General features: G+C 40.1%; 1 protein-coding gene across 4 annotated transcripts in view; it reads right to left on the reverse strand.

Annotated features, from left to right (window-relative positions):
* ttyh2 (tweety family member 2) overlaps window positions 1-17,977 on the reverse strand; it is a 66,508-nt gene that overhangs the window by 20,427 nt on the left and 28,104 nt on the right. For all 4 annotated transcript variants that reach the window (XM_078401121.1, XM_078401120.1, XM_078401123.1 and 1 more), the window contains exons 4-5: window positions 8,044-8,264; window positions 2,816-2,911 (exon numbers count right to left, since the gene is read on the reverse strand). In XM_078401121.1, coding sequence (XP_078257247.1) covers window positions 2,816-2,911; window positions 8,044-8,264 — 317 coding nt within the window. The remainder of the gene's footprint in view (window positions 1-2,815; window positions 2,912-8,043; window positions 8,265-17,977) is intronic.

Consider the following 17,977-nt stretch of genomic DNA (forward strand, 5'->3'; position numbering starts at 1 on the left):
CAGCTGAACCTCGTCACACACAATGTCCCATGCGATGTGTAATGTTAGAGGCTTTCCAGCAGCTATCACTTATGATGAAGTCGGTTGATACTGGTTTTTCAGTACACAGCTACCATAACTAATTTCTTTTCTCAACCATTTAGTTAAATCTTAATTTAAATAATGGTTCACAATATTTAGCAATTTGTCAGTATTGTTCATTCCCTACAGCCTGCAAGTTCAAATTTTTACACCGTTGTCAAATTCATAATTTCTGGTGTTAAATTATTATTTTTTAATGGATATGGATTTTAAATTTTGAAAAAGTTGAGCAGAGATCCTGACTGACTGCATCAGAGCCAAGTTCTCAATTCCAACAGAAGGGAGAACAAGAGGATGCAGAGAGTGGTGCACTCAGCCCACGTTAAAGCATCCACATGAGGCGCTACCTCAGGAAGGCAATATGTGTCATCAAGAAATCTCCACCATCCGGGCCATGCCCACTGTCAAGCAGGAGGTACAGGAGCATCAACTCCCACACCAGCAGGTTCAGGAACAGCTACTTCCCTACAACCATCAGGTACTTGAACCGACCTGCATAACCGTATTCCTATCTTGACAACGGAACACTACAGGCCACCTCTTGCACTACCATGGATTTGTTTTCTAATTATGTTTCGCATGAATGTGTTGTTTTTGTACAGTCTTTTTCTCTACACTGGCTTGCAGTGCTTGTGTATTTTTTTGTAAAATTTATGTTTCTCTGTGTTGTCTGAGCCAGTGAAGCCACTGCCAACATCTTTTCATTATACCTGTACCTCACTGAATCTATGTACATGACAATAAACTGGGCTTGTGGCAAAGACAGATTGCATTCAAATTGTTACAGCTGCCCTGCAACCCTTGAGTTAGAAATCTCATCTTGGAGGTTGGAATGTGAGGAAGGAGAAAGAAAGAGAACGAGAAAAAACAAAATTCTGCACAACAATCACAACCGAGCTTGATGAGTAGTTATTTCAAAATGAATTTAATTTTTTTTTAAACATGAATAATTTTATGTTGTACTTTTTCTTTGTTTCAAGATGCTGGAGCTTAAAATTTGAAGCTTGTCAGGCAAGCAGATGGTACAGGAACACACAATTATTGTTAAGAAAACACATTTTTTGAACATAATGTGCAGTTTTCACTAATTACCAACATTTCTAAATATTACAAATATAAACGAACTTTTTTTAAAAAGAAAAGTGACTATAAATAAATTATTTTAAAGTGGTTACAACCTTAAGCTGTAATGCGATACAAATACTTCCGGGTACATCAAATATTAACTAAAACACGACCAATTACATTTTATGACAACTCAACAGGACAGAAAATCAATGACTATTGTTGAATGGAATTAGGGTGAGGAGATATACCGAAGTCCAACTCGTCATTAACAATCACCATTAAGTTGGAAATGGAAGTAAAGAGCAGAATGAGTTTTTAAATAGTACTCCTTTGCCTCATAACTTCTCACTGGAAAATGAGAAGTAATGTGCTGGGAATATTGTAGTTTCCTTGTCAGGTGGATTGCAGGGGGAGGTGGTCCCTCAATTAGACCAGAATCTGGACAATAATGACCTTGGTTCTGGTGAGCAAGGAATGCTTGCCTTTACTGCAATTATCACAGCCCGTTTTACTGTCAGCCAAATAAATAAGATCAATTTTAATCTTCTAGAGTCCCAAACAAATTAGCAACAGTGATTTATTTTGTTGAGTTATGCATTCTAACATAGATGCTGCGTGGAAGTGTCCTATTCTGGGTTCTGCACAATACACTGATCTTCATGAACGTTGGCAAAACTTACAAAGACTAAAAGGGTAATTTGTGCAAAGTGATGCTTTAATCATAAAGCTACTTCATTGGATGAATGGGAAAATATATTCCGAGATTTCACTCCTATCAATTCCCCCCTTTATTTCCAGTATTTGCACAATACAATGGATACATTTCATATTTTAGCTGCTTTTTCTCTGTAGCTGTAATATGTGCACTCTATTTATTCTTTTGCAATACCTGATGTACCCATGTATGGTATGATTTACCTGGATAGCACACAAAACAAAGCTTTTTGCTGCAACTAGGTACAATAATAACCAATACCAATTTCTCTTTTCATCTTTCATCTCTAATAGACAGAAGCAAATCTGGATTGTGATATTTATATTGTGGCATTTTATAGGTTAATTAAATAAAAAATATTCCAATAGAAACGGCATTCTGCAACATTTTGCCCAGACAAAATAGATGCTTTCCAAAATATTGATTTTGAAGATTGACTAACTTTTAAAACTGGTATTCAATGATGGAGAAATTTGATATACCTTACATAAACCTACAGAGGAATTGCCTCATGAACACTGGCATCACAAGTCAATTGCAGTGCCTCAATGCCCAGAAAGATTGGTTTACTCATTATGATTGCCCTAGTTCTCAGACTCCAAACTTGCTTTGACATGTGGCTCACATATACATTTTTCAGGACCAAAGAAAACTGATGCTTTAATACATTTGTCTTGGCTCATTCCATGTCAAGGAGATTACCACCTCCTTCCACGGGCACCCTATCAATTTGGTTCAGATGACAGTGGACGAGCAGCAAAGGGAAGCTCCTCCATTTACACCACTGAGGCCCTGGCAATACAAACCTGCTTCAAAACTGAGGTGCTCTCTTTCAATAAAGGAAATCATTTCACATAAAATGGAAAGTTCCCTCATCTGCATCACTTGGAATACAAATTGCTTTGTGTACATTTTGTCCTGATGGGATAGATTCGATAAGATGATACTCACAGTGTGAGGAGCAACCGGGATCGCTTGGCCAGACCCAGAAATGCTACCAGGCAAATAACCAAGTCGATAATTAGGAGCAAAAGATACGACAGCCACCTGCAGTGAAGTTAAGAGTGAATGCATTAAATATATAAAGATAAAAAATCTCCAAGTTAAAATCCCCAAAATACTCTAATACTTGTCCTGATGCTGGCTTAAACATTTAACTCGGCAATGTAAAAAGATGGACACAGAGCATCAACTTCACGTCCACTCCAAAATCAAATATCGCCAATAATTTGGAGCCACTTCAAATAATTTGGCCCATGGTTCAATATTATGCTGAGGTCCTGACAGAGGGTGGACCAGCAGAGGGCAAAAGGCAAGAGTCAAGCTGAAACTGCAATAGAACTGCATGGATAACAATAGACCATGGACCACCACATATCTTCAGGACTCGCAGGCCTCAAATCCTCTGCATTTATTTGCAAGATTATGCAACCCAATATATATTTTAACAAAGGTGAAATCTAAATTATTTTAAAGATGACTTTCATTAATTCTCTTGTCTCACAGTATTGTTTTTTGTGAACTTAACGTTTGCTCCACCTATTTCAACCAGACCATCAGCACAGCTAGAGCTCAGCGAAGTCACACAACTTGTCAATCTGGAGTCTTGATCTTCAGCTAAGTCACCTTGTGCCCCATGCAATGTGACCTGGCCATCGCCACTTCCTGCCCCCCAAAATACTAAAATACCACCAGAACTCACTTCCCCTGCTCACTAAAATCACATTGCACAGAGAGATAGAGCAGTTTCTTAACATTCCCTACTGTAATAAAGCAGGAAAGAAAGAATTTAACAAGGAGAAATGACTAAAACCACAAGCGAAGGGCACAGAGAGATCGAATTTGCACTAATAGTTGACCTATATCCCATTGTGGTTTATCTCCCTCAAGCAGAATTTGACAAAAATTATGGATTAAAAGAAAGTTTAAACTTTTAAGTTTGTATGAGACCATGGGACAACCTTTCAGGAGATGGCATTCCCAGTACAGGCTGTGTACAATCCCACCGGAGGGAAGGAGAATCAAAGCCAGTGAGACAGAGAATATGATGAAACATAAAAAGAGAGCGTCATGCTCATCAGTGAATTCTTCATGTGAGAACCAAGACAAGTACAATAAGTGGAGAGGGGGAGTGAAGAGTAAAATAACACTGGCGAAGCAAGACAATTATGTAATAGAATTAAAAATCCAAAAGAATTCTGATGTGGGGCCTTTGATCTGATACATCCCCTTCCACAGATGCTGCATGTTTGCTGAGAATATTCTGTTTATATATGAAAATAGAAGGGGAGCTAATTTAAAGATCTGCTATTCGCAAGTAAATATTAAGCAAGTGGCAAGACACACTGGTGAACCTATTAGGACAAGGCCAGAATATTGTCCCAGTACTTTTTATTGATGCATACTCATGAAAGGGATATTAACAAAATATCAGAAGAAATGGAGATGGTGGAATGAATAGAAAGGGTGAAAATTAATGCAGTATACCAGAGAAATGCTTCCCAAGCCTAGAATGGCTAAGGTGCCTGGTCTGAATGATTTGAATCTCAGGTTGCTCAGGAAATATGTGTTTAAGGTAATGGAATGTTCACAAGATAGAGGGGGAAAATGACATAATTAGAAAATGGTAAACCAATGTTCAAAATTAAGAACACAATTACATTTGGATTTTTAATTAAGTTAGAAAGGGAAAAGGGCCCAAAAGTGAAGATCTCTGAATCATAAAGCTTTAAATTTATGCTGCAGTGGGTGGAAATGTGTTATTTAAATTCTTTCTTTGTAGATGTAAATATGCTTTGCAAGTCAGGGCCTGGTCAAAACAGAACATGAAAGTGATTATTTAAAACATTACCATTCTTCTCAACCATGCCTTTAGACTTAGTGAATGGGTGACAACAAAAAGTAAATACTAACAAGTAATCCATAATAGAAACCTATTAACATGAAGACAGTAGAATTAGCAAGGAAAAAGATTCTTCCCAAAAGACAAATGGTACAAAATGCCTGGAAGACAAATGCACAATTCAGGCAATTTTTTCTTTCATATTCTTTTCTTCATCTCGGTAACTTCTTGCAATAATATTGGGATTTTTAAAATTTATTGCAATTTTTTGTTTTTGATGTTATCTATGAATACTGTGTTTATGGGCCAGTTATGCTGCTGCAAGTAAGTATTTCATTGTTCCATTTTCGGTACATGACGATTAAACACTCTGGACTCTTTATTGGGCTGTCTCACGCAAAACTGAATATCTTTCTGATTATCTACTCATCAGTTCCCTGGGCTTTGTTATTTTCCTCAATACTTTTTTCTTGCAACCACCACATTCAAACTCTCCCCATCACCCATCTCTCCCACGCCAGCCTCTACTGCTTCTGTGGGTCACATCACCACTTGGGTTACTGGCTGACTGATGTGACTGAACACAGCTTACACACAGCTGGAGAAAATACAGCCAGAAACCTGAATAGGAGCAAGACTCACACCACTGACGTCAATTATTCAGGTCTTTGTTCAGGCAAATAGGGAGAACAAATAAGTGGGGGAAAACAGCAGCTGAATTACACGTACACTTTTTCATTTAGATTCTACCTCCATTGGCAATTACCTCACTGCTCTTGCCAGCTTAACCCCAATGCATTACTTCCACTTTAATAATTCTATTGAGATCTGAATAAAGTTAAGAGTCATCCAGAACAAAAAAACCTGGACTGTTGAGCTAGCATGACGTGGCGTTGCAGATAGACAGGGTGATGAAGACGACTTTTGGCATGCTGGCTTTCATGAATCAGGGAACTGAGTGTAGAAGTCGGTACATTAGTTTACAGTGGTACAAGACATTGGTGAGGCTGCAGCCGCACTTGGAATATTGTGTTCAGTTTTGGTGACTCTGCTGTAGGAAGGATGTCATTAAGTTGGAAAGAGTGCAGAGAAGATTTACGATGAAATGTTGCAAGGACTCAAGGGCCTGAGTTATAGGGAGTGGTTGGGTAGTACTTTATTTCTTGGAGTGCATGAGGTTGAGGGGTGATCTGGCAGAGGTATATAAAATCATGACAGGAATAGATAGGGTGATTGCACAGGAAAATCAAGAACTAGAAGGCATAGATTTATGGTGAGAGGGGAAAGATTTAATAGGAACCCAGAGACCTGGGTTCAATCTTGATCTCGGGTGCTGTCTGTGCGGCGTTTGCACATTCTACCTGTGACAGAATGGGTTTCCTCCGGGTGCTCAGGCTTCCTTCCACATCCCAAGACATGCAGATTTGTAGGTTATTTGGCCTCTGTAAATTGTCTGCAAGTGGTATAACGTAAAACTAGTGTGAACGGGTGATCAATGGTCAATGTGGACTTGATGAAGTGCCAGTTTCCATGTTGCAGATCTAAACTAAACTAAAACTCGAGAGGCAACCTTTTCACACAGAGGGTGGTGGGTTTATGAAACAGTGGAAGTGGCTGTGGTAGCTACAATAACAACATTTGGACATGATTAGGAAACGTTTTGGGGGATATGGGCCAAGCGTGGGAAAATGAGACTAGCTTAGAGGAGGCACCTTGGTTGGTATGGGTTATTCTTGGTTTGTTGGGTCGAAGGACTTGTTTCCCTGCTGTATGACTGCTCATCCCATTCGTCTGGCTACAATGTGGAATCTAGTTAATTAAATTCTAACTTAAACAAATCCTGTGTCTTAAACCCATTATGTGAAAGAATGTAAAATAACAAGAATTTTTATTTTGAACTGACAATATTTGATTCCCAACCTGTCAAATAATAATGCAAATGACTAAATTCCATTTATAATTAAAAAGAGAAAGGCTGGGAACACCAAAGAGATCAAGTTGCATATGTGAATGGAGAAACAAGAGTTTTGGTTTCAGGTTAAAGACCCTCCAGTTGGACCTGAAGTATTAACTCTGTTACTCTCCCCTCAGATGCTGCCTGACCTGCGAGGCATTTCCTGTTCTTATTTCAGATTTCCAGAAATGTACTTTAAAAAAAAAATCCAGCCACATTACATTTCCTTGATGGGAAATATATTGTGCAACCCGTTTACTTAATCATCTGCATAAAATATGAACAATTTTAGCAAACTATCATCCTGGTGGCTTGTCACCCCACCTCAACCTGTCTGTTTGAATGTGTTCAATATTAAGTGAAGGTAATAGAGATGTGGGAATGGTTTGGATAAATATGATTATTTATAATCATTTTTGCTTGAATTGGCAACACCAGCAGTAGATGGTTAGGTCAGTGTTATATTTTTTCTGAGGTTGGGGAGAGTTTGACGTCAAGTCAAGAGATCCTAGCGCACAATTATTTCCCATGCTGTTGCAATACATATACTTCCTCTTTCCAAGTGGATTCGAATCTAGATATCAGACTGGAATCAGCAAATTGGTCAGCTTGCTTCTTAACTTCTTAAATCATAAGCAAATTAATCCACACATTCAGAGTCACGTTATGTTTAGTTTAGTTTAGATATACAGTGTGGAAACAGGCCCTTGGACCACCGAGTCCATGGCGACCAGCGATCACCTGTACACCAGTTCTATCCTACACGCTAAGGACAATTTACAGGAGCCAATTAACCTACAAACCTGCACGTCTTTGGAGCGTGGGAAGAAACCGGAACACCTGGTGAAAACCTACGCAGTCACAGGGAGAACGTACAAACTCTATGCAGACAGCATCGCAGACAGGATCGAACCCTTGTCTCTGTTGTCGTAGGGCAGCAACTCTACTGCTGCGTCAGTGTGCCGCCCCAATCTATTGTAAATTACCCCCCTTGCCCCCCAGTGTTAACCTCTGCAGTTGAGTTCAATATAGAAATGCTTTCCATTTGACTCGGCAACTATTTCCCTGATCGCACCAATGGCAATTATCCACTGACATTCTATTCAACTGTACTTCATGCTCATATTTTATTCATGAAGATTATTTATTTTTAAATCACAAAGTTTAACTGTTATATTACAGATGGCCAGGTTAAACAGAAATTATCAATGCTGCAAACCCATGTCTGGTTAAAGCAAAGAATATTTCCAGGAAACAAAAGCCATTACCCAATGCACTGAACTACAAGCATTCACCTGAAAAATCAAGCACCAATACTAATCACTTAATTAACTGAGATTCATAATTTTAAAAATTCCAATAAGATTTCTCATAAATTCCTACCTGTAATATTCAAAGTAGCCAATTTGGTCAGCAGTTGCTGCCACATTCAGGTCGATATCATTCCACGTTGGGAGCCCAGATAGCTGGGAGACAATGGCATCTGCCAGCCGCTGCATGAACTGCAGTGTATAAATAAACTCCATTTTGTGGGTGAAGATCTCATCCAGCCTTGCGATGTGTTGCTTTAGATCAACTCTCATATTCCCAATCGTCCCAGATACCTAAAAAGAAATCAGTGGTAGTTACAATAAATGTTAAAACATAATTCTTGACATTCTCCAGAAAATTATCACGATAAATCTGTTACGATAAATCCCAACGATACATTTTTAACATAATTTGATTCATTAAATCATCCTTCAACATGGTGAAGAGCTGTTGGGTTAAATCCATTCACCTCAGAAGCTGTTGCAATAGAAGGATTGAGGGGATATTTGTTGATGGACTTTTAGTGTCAGTCTGAATTGACAGTTTCATCTCAGATGACAAGTAATATGGGAGCAGACTAAAACAGCCTTACACAGAGATTAAATCTATCAGCGGATGGATATGATAGGCTGATATTTGCAGCCAAGATGTAGTCACTTACTCCTTTGCTTCTTTGGTATCTAAATGAGATGTCTCTAACAAAATACATTTAGACCAATGGTGCAGGAACTGTGAATATACCAGCCTGAAACCAATGTTGTGAATGGTGACCAAAAGTTGGAACAATAGGTGGATTTTCTCAGAAGAGTCAAACAGACAGGATAATGGAGAGTCAGTCAATGCTGTTGAAGGAAGGTGTACCAGGGTGAGATATGGCCACTGAAGATTGCTGCTCTTCGAAAATAGATAGAGGGGTGGGGGAGGAGAGCAGCCAGTCTCAGAGTAACCGAAACATGGATAGATTGTGGAGAACATTACTGTCAGCATGTTCTATCCACAGCCACACTTCTGGGCTAGAGGCAGGAGCAGGAGGCTGCCGGGGAGGTCTCTGAGAATAATGCTGCAAGAATGTGGTCTATGTACACCTACTGTCTGGATGGAGCAGTACTATTATCATGAGGGGAGTTTTACACTGGAATCATGTTTCTAGTTTTGGTGAAAATCTCACCAGGATGTTAAGGATCAAATTTCTTACCAGGTATTGGGAAATCTGGAAGTGGCAATTTATCTCCTATTTTCAAAAGAAAATTTATCCAGCTGTGTGAGAGCAGATTTCTATTCCACTTGGATTTACCTCATGTTATAGGTTAACTGCAGAGTCAGATTCCTGCCAATTTATAACTTAGCTACTGATCTCCCAGGAAATTCACTAGTTATTGCATTCAGCGCAATAATACTGCTTCTGATGATGTTAATGCTTTTCCAATGGTTGTAAAACATAAACTCAAAACTTTTTAATAAAAAACAATTAAACATCCGAAAATTTCAAGAAGGTGTTTGTGTGTGTTCGCGTATATGCGCGCACGTGTGCGTGCATGTCTGTGTGCGTGCCCGTGTCTGTGTGATGCTTCAAGGATTCTATCAATAGACTCATAGCAAGTGCTTGCTTGAGGAAGCCTGTATGTGGATTAGACCTTATCAGGCCTTCTCTGGAAGGATGTGTATTATATTGGTTTCCTGGCCAAAATATGGGGGAAGGGGAACTTTCTGAGACCTTGTTGCACGAGAAGAATCGAGAGGAAATCCTTCTGACAGGGTTTCCCCCAGCAGGGGGTGCAGGGACGTACAAACCAACAACCGTTTCCCATGTCCTCATTCTTTGTTTCTCCGCCCAACTCATTTCCACTTGAGATTTTACACGCCAATTCCAACTCCTGAGAAAAATGCAGCGCACTTTATTTTTTAATTATTCTCAATCAAAATGAAATATTTTCCTGAGGTATTTCAAATGGTTGTTTTTAAAAATCTGTAATAGTTGCATTGCGTCACTTAGAATTTAAAAAAAAGTTGTTTAAAATATGAAATATATTTTAAATAATGCTGCTCAAGTATGTAAACAGCCTAAAACTTATTTCTGTGAATGGAACGGCAGTTTGCAAAATTAGAAACCTTTTCATTTACACAAACAAAAACATTCTCTTTTTAAAAATCAAAGCAGGGATTGTATCGCTTCTATCAAGGAATTTAGAGAGGGCCGAGTTCATCTTGGTCACAAGATTCGAAAAACATCGAACGGTTTCAGTTTTATACAAAATTAAACCTTTAATCTTTAATCTGAAAGGGAAAATGCCTTTCACAAGACCTGCCAGAGATTAAATGTATTTAAGAGAGAGTTAGACTAACCGTTAGGACTAACGGAATCAAGGGATATAACCATATATAACCATATAACTACAGCACGGAAACAGGCCCGTTCGGCCCTACCAGTCCATGCCGACCACTCTCTCTGACCTAGTCTCATCTACCTGCTCTCAGACCAAAACCCTCCAATCCCCTCTTATCCATATACCTATCCAATTTACTCTTAAATAATAAAATCGAGCCTGCCTCCACCACTTCCACCGGAAGCCCATTCCATACAGCCACCACCCTCTGAGTAAAGAAGTTACCCCTCATGTTACCCCTAAACTTTTGTCCCTCAATTCTGAAGCTATGTCCCCTTGTTGGAATCTTCCCCACTCTCAAAGGGAAAAGCCTACCCACGTCAACTCTGTCCGTCCCTCTTAAAATTTTAAAAACCTCTATCAAGTCCCCCCTCAACCTTCTACGCTCCAAAGAATAAAGACCCAACCTGTTCAACCTCTCTCTGTAGCTTAAGTGTTGATACCCAGGCAACATTCTAGTAAATCTCCTCTGTACCCTCTCCATTTTGTCGACATCCTTCCTATAATTTGGCGATCAGAACTGCACACCATACTCCAGATTCGGCCTCACCAATGCCTTGTACAATTTTAACATTACATCCCAACTTCTATATTCGATGCTCTGATTTATAAAGGCAAGCATACCAAACGCCTCCTTCACCACCCTATCCACATGAGATTCCACCTTCAGGGAACAATGCACAGTTATTCCCAGATCCCTCTGTTCCACTGCATTCCTCAATTCCCTACCATTTACCCTGTACGTCCTATTTTGATTTGTCCTACCAAAATGCAGCACCTCACACTTATCAGCATTAAACTCCATCTGCCATCTTTCAGCCCACCCTTCCAAAAGGCCCAAATCTCTCTGTAGACTTTGAAACTCTACTTCATTATTAACTACACCACCTATCTTAGTATCATCTGCATATTTACTAATCCAATTTGCCACACCATCATCCAGATCATTAATGTAAATGACAAACAACAGTGGACCCAACACAGATCCTTGGGGTACTCCACTAGACACTGGCCTCCAACCTGACATACAATTGTCAACCATTACCCTCTGGTATCTCCCATTCAGCCATTGTTGAATCCATCTTGCAACCTCACTATTAATACCCAACGATTTAACCTTCTTAATCAACCTTCCATGTGGAACCTTGTCAAATGCCTTACGGAAGTCCATATAGACAACATCCACAGCCTTGCCCTTATCAATTTCCCTGGTAACCTCTTCAAAAAATTCAAGAAGATTAGTCAAACATGACCTTCCAGGCACAAATCCATGTTGACTGTTTCTAATCAGGCCTTGTTTATCCAAATAATTATATATATTGTCCCTAAGTATCTTTTCCATTCATTTTCCCACCACAGACGTCAAACTAACAGGTCTATAATTGCTAGGTTTACTTTTAGAACCTTTTTTAAACAAAGGCACAACATGCGCAATGCGCCAATCTTCCGGCACCATCCCCGTTTCTAATGATGTTTGAAATATTTCCGTCATAGCCCCTGCTATTTCTGCACTAACTTCCCTCAATGTCCTAGGGAATATCCTATCAGGACCTGGAGACTTATCCACTTTTATATTTTTCAAAAGTGTCCATACCTCCTCTTCTTTAATCCTCATAATTTCCATCACTACTCTACTTGTTTCGCTTACCTCACATAATTCAATATCCTTCTCCTCGGTGAATACCGAAGAAAAGAAATTGTTTAATATCTCCCCCATTTCTTCCAGCTCAGCACATAGCTGTCCACTCTGACTCTCTAATGGACCAATTTTATCCCTCGCTATCCTTTTGCTATTGACATATCTGTAGAACCCCTTGGGGTTTTCTTTTACATTACTTGCCAAAGCAGCCTCATATCTTTTTTTCGCTTTTCTAATTTCCTTCTTAAGATTCCTTTTACATTCTTTATATTCCTCAAGAAACTCATTTACTCCCTGCCGCTTATATTTATTGTATATCTCCCTCTTTTTCCGAACCAAGTGTCCAATTTCCCTAGAAAACCACGGCTCTTTCAAATTATTATTCTTTCCTTTCCACCGAACAGGGACATAAAGACTCTGTACTCTCAAAATTTCACCTTTAAATATCCTCCATTTCTCTATTATATCCTTTTCATAAAACAAAAAGTCCCATTTCACTCCTTTTAAATCCTTTCTCATCTCCTCAAAATTAGCCTTTCTCCAATCCAAAATCTCAACCCTTGGTCCAGATTTGACCTTCTCCATAATTATATTAAAACTAATGGCATTGTGATCACTAGACCCAAAGTGCTCCTCAACACATACCTCCGTCACCTGACCCGTCTCATTTCCCAACAGGAGGTCCAACACTGCCCCTTCTCTGGTAGGTACCTCTACGTATTGCTGCAAAAAACTATCCTGCACACATTTTACAAACTCCAAACCATCCAGTCCTTTAACAGAATGTGATTCCCAGTCTATGTACAGAAAATTGAAATCACCCACAATCACTACTCTGTGCTTACTACTAATATCTGCTATCTCCTTACATATTTGCTCTTCCAATTCTCGTTCCCTATTTGGCGGTCTATAATACACCCCTATAAGTGTTGCTAAACCTTTCTCATTTCTGAGTTCCACCCAAACAGCCTCCCTAATCGAGCCTTCTAGTCTGTCCTGCCAAAGCACTGCTGTGATATCCTCCCTGACAAGCAATGCAACACCCCCACCTCTTGCCCCTCCGATTCTATCACATCTGATATGGGGAAAGAGCAGGAAATTGGTACTGATTTTGGATGATCAGCCATGATATATTGAATGGCTGGCTCGAGGGGCAGAATGGCCTATCCTGCAACTATTTTGTCCTTTTGTATATGTCTCTGAAATTGTAACTACCCACAAATTAGTTGATAGCAGTGGCTAAAAGGTCTGACAGTGCAGCAGACTTAGGATGGCAACAAACAGAAGTGTTGTCAGATGATCTAATGTTCACCATCGAGGAGCTCGCAGTCTCGGGTAGAGAATGATGTCGGGAAGCTCCAAAGTCGCAGAGGGTTTGACCAGCCCTGACCCGGGTCAGATCGCCCAGCGCGGGGGAGCAGAGATTCCCCCCCGATGCAGGAGCTTGATCGCCCCGACAAGAAGGGCTCATCTGCTGGCTACAGGAGTAAAGACCGCCCCGTCAACGGAAGGCTAGAGGCCCCCGACCGCGGGAGAACAAAGGGAAGAAGTTTGAACTTTTTTTTTGCCTTCCATTACAGTGAGGAATGTGGTGGAGTCACTGTAGATGTTCATGTTAAAATGTATTTTGTGTGCTCTGTTGCTTTTTATTGGTATGACTATATGGCAAATGAAATTCCTCATATGTTGCAAAACATACTTGGCTAATAAAGTATGATGATGATTATGATGATGATACTATGGTACATATTGTGTAGGAAGGAACTACAGTTGCTGGTTTAATCCGAAGATAGACCGAAAATGCTGGACAGGCAGCATCTCTGGATAGAAGAAATGGGTGACGTTTCGAGACCTTTCTTCAGACCGAGTCAGGGGAGAGGGAGATACAGAGATAAGGAAGTGTCAGATGTGAAAACGAGACAAAGGTGATGAAGTTCAATGAAAATGTAGAATAGATCATTGTTAGCTGGGAGAAGGTAACAACAAAGCAAACAGTGATAAAATGTAAACAATGACAGTCACACTGGTCGGAGAACTGGGAAGGGGAGATGGATGGAGAGAGAGGGAAAGCAAGGGTTACTTGAAGTTAGAGGTCAATATACATACCGCTGGGGTATAAACTGCCCAAGTGAAATATGAGGTGTTTAGTTTAGTTTAGTGACACAGGCCCTTTGACCCACCGGGTCCGCGCCGACCAGCGATCCCCGCACATTAACGCTATCCTACACCCACAAGGGACAATTTTTACATCTATCAAGCCAATTAACCAACAAACCTGTGCGTCTTTGGAGTGTGAGAGGAAACCGAAGATCTCGGAGAAAACCCACAGGTCATGGGGAGAACATACAAACTCTGTACAGACAGCATCCGTAGTCGGGATTGAACCCGGGTCTCCGGCGCTGCATTCGCTGTAAGGCAGTAATTCTACCTGCTGCGCCACCGTAACTGCCCAATTTGTGTTGTTCCTTCAATTTGCGCTGTGCCTCACTCTGAAAATGGAGGAGGCCCAGGATAGAAAGGTCATTGTGTGAATGGGAGGGGGAGTTAAAGTGATTAGCAACCGAGAGATCAGGTAGGTTTAGGCAGACTGAGTGGAGGTGTTCAGTGAAACAATCCCCGAGTCTGCTTTCCCTCTCTCTCCGCAAACTTCATTTTCAGTTTTAGTGTGACTGCACAAAGGACATTGCACAAAAAGTTTTTTCTCTAAAGGGAATAATGGTACAAAGGCAAAGGGATGGATCTGATCAGTGTTCCAGAACCAGAGGTTTTCAGTGATAATCCTCAGGACATTTTAAACTTCAGTTTGACTCACTGAATGGCATCGTAGATGACCAAGATGGCACCAAAGCATGGCGACTCTTTGTGTGCTCCAGAGAAGGATCTGTTATCTTACGATACAATTGCTCTATTCTTCTAAATCACTCTTCTACCAGAGAGAATAGCACCATTTCTAAATGTTTTAATAATATTGCACTCTGCATCTTCCCCTTTGCTCTATCTTTTGTACGAGTTTAAACTGATTGCATCTATGTCTGGTATATCTGATATATTGGATAGCATACAAAAAAAATTTGTGTGCCTCAGTACACGTGACAATAATAAACCTAAACCAGTTCACAGCCAGCATAACTTCGCCCAGTGTGATTTACTGTTTCTATTGGAGCACACAATCCTATCATGTCCTACAATTAGTTAATGCTATAAGCAAAGTGATTAGGTAACACATGTTTCAGATGAATTTTCTTTTGAGAGATCTCATATGGCGTAAACCTAATGAGCACAAGCCCATTCAACGGACTTGTTTATCATATGATGGTCCCAGTAGGTCTCTAAATTAGTCCTTACCACAAGCGGTAAGTGCTAAAAGGCTACAGAACACCTGAGGTATCAGCTGCATTGGGGTTAGGGGAACGGGTTGGGGGGCGGTGATTTGGGGAAGGGATGTTGTGTGTGAATGCAGAGACCACATTACGTTAGTCATGTGGTCAATACAAAAACAATAACAGCACCCTTGAAGTAGGCCTCCTCCTGCACTTCCATCTACATTCTTTCCTCCAGCTTCACAATTTGCAACTCTTGAATCTTTTTGTCTTACACCTTCTGTCTTTTCATCTCTGGCCTTTGTCCAACCATTTACCCATCACCCCCCTCACCTGTACCACCTATTACCTGCTGGGCTTTGTCCTGCCCCTCCTCTCTTCCCCCTTTCTTTCTCCCCACACACCCCTACAATCAGTCCAAAGAATGGTCCTGAGCCACAACGTCACCTATCCATGTTCTCCAGAAATGTTGCCTGTTCCACTCAGTTAATTTAGCACTTTGAGTCTCTTTTATAAACCATCATCTGCAGTTCCTTGTTTCTACCTGAAGCGGGACAACTGGATTCAATTCTAAACAGACTTCTAATTATTGAACTTAATTGTAACAAAGTTTACCTTGTCCAACACTTAGAAATAACTTTATTTTTATTTTCAGTTTATTATATTGTACAAACGTTTTCAAGAGACATTATTTAGAATGGAAATAGCTTGGAGATTATCCATTTAATCATTTTAATGCAAATACTGAGAATGGGATAGTGAAGATTAGTGTAAAAATAACATTGGGATGTTTTATACTAAAATTCAAAATTGAATCTTAACTAGATCAATGACCTGCAAGGTTAGTTTGTTTCACATTCCACAGGTGTTGCTTAAGGTGCTGAATATTTCCAGCTTTATCTGTTTTCATTATATTCCAACTGGTGTATAAGACCATGAAGGGCATGGATAAAGTGAACTCTCAGACTTTTTTTTCCCTGAGGTAGAGGATTCAGAGGGCACAAGGAGTGCCAGAGGAAGTTATACAAGCAGATGCATTACAACTATTTAAAATGCATTTAGACAGATATATAGATATCAAAGGTTAAAAGGGCCTTGGGGCAAATACAGGCAAATGGGTCTAACCTATGTAGGTCAACCTGGTCTGTATGGACAAGGTGGACTGAAGAGCCTATTTCCATGCTGTACAGCTCTCTGACTACATTTCTGAAGACTCGTGCTCCACAACACACTCCATCTCCGGTCATGCTGTTAATCAATTCCCAATCATCAATCTCAATCAGCAAAATGATAGAAGGTGCCATCAACTTTCATGTTGCATCTCTCAAAACCTTGCCCATTGATGCTTGGATTCTGGGCCTTCCCAGGCCTGTACTATGATGTACATTTTCTTAAATCATTCATCCCAATATTGACAAAATAGCCTATTCCAAAGGCAAAGTGGGAAAGAATGCTCTTAACGCAAGCACCCTTGGACAAACTATAAAATCAGAAAGTTATGAGGAAAATGAAAATCAACAGGAGTCGAGGGAGAACTTTTCACCAGCTGGAGTCATTTGGTATATAAAGGATATTTTAATGACTGCTGGAGGTCAATTGCCATAGTCACAGGTCATGATTACGGAGGTTCTCAGAGCATTACCCACGAACAAACCTGCAGCAGCTGCCTCATCAATCAATGGGCCTCTTTCTTCCATAAGATCAGAAGTGAGGACATGGCTGATGATTGCGTATTGCCCTTTTACGGGTAAGCAATAAATGGTAACCTCCTCAGGGAAACAAACCCCCCCTCCCCTCCACTCCCCTACCCCACTGAGAATAAGGAGAACATAATAACACATGCTATTTACATGCATGCAAAAACACAAAAAGTAGAGTTCTGTTACGTAAAAGTGAGATATCAATGGGTGAAAAAAAAGCAAGATGAATGAATGGTTTCATTCTCCAGTGGAGGAGGAGAAAGGAACCATTATTCAATAATTAGCCAGTGCCCATTTTCCATCTAACAAATCAATACCAAAATAGCTAATGTCAGTTAGGAGTCAGTTTGAAATTATTGGTGCTCACATTTTACTTTACATTTGGAAACTCCATGAAGCATTATTGATCTCGATTTCTGAGACATTGCATCTGATCATGCCTTGCCCAAGCTTAAGTGACACAGCATGTGAATGCCAGGGAGTCATGGAAAGGTAGAGCTTCACTGCTAGACTCCACAGGGATCAAAGGACAGAGATTGCAGGCTCCAAATAATGGGAAGTAGGGGGTTTCAGTGCCCAACTGTATGCGTAGTCTTTGGTCTTGCTACTATTTAATAAGGAATTGTAAGTAAGAACATTTACTCAGAAGGAACAACTGCTGGAATTTAGCAGCGAAATCAAGATCAGTATCTTTGGGAGTCTCATTGAGGTAAGCACCTCATTACCCTACAGACACAAAAATAAGGAAGATTCTGCAATGCACATTGTCTGGAAAAACGGAACAAAATACTTTTTATGGGTAATTTTGGGTTAGCATTAAACACAGGACTAGAAGATAATTGGTTCTTGGGATTGGGAAAATTAAATTCTGCAAGCAGAAATATGCAAAATAATAAAAAGCAATAAAAAAATACTTAGGCTGAAGTAATACGCCGTCAGTTATTACATGAAAGAAAATTATCA

Source organism: Rhinoraja longicauda, chromosome 6 (genome assembly GCF_053455715.1).
Source record: "Rhinoraja longicauda isolate Sanriku21f chromosome 6, sRhiLon1.1, whole genome shotgun sequence".
NCBI lineage: Eukaryota > Metazoa > Chordata > Chondrichthyes > Rajiformes > Arhynchobatidae > Rhinoraja > Rhinoraja longicauda.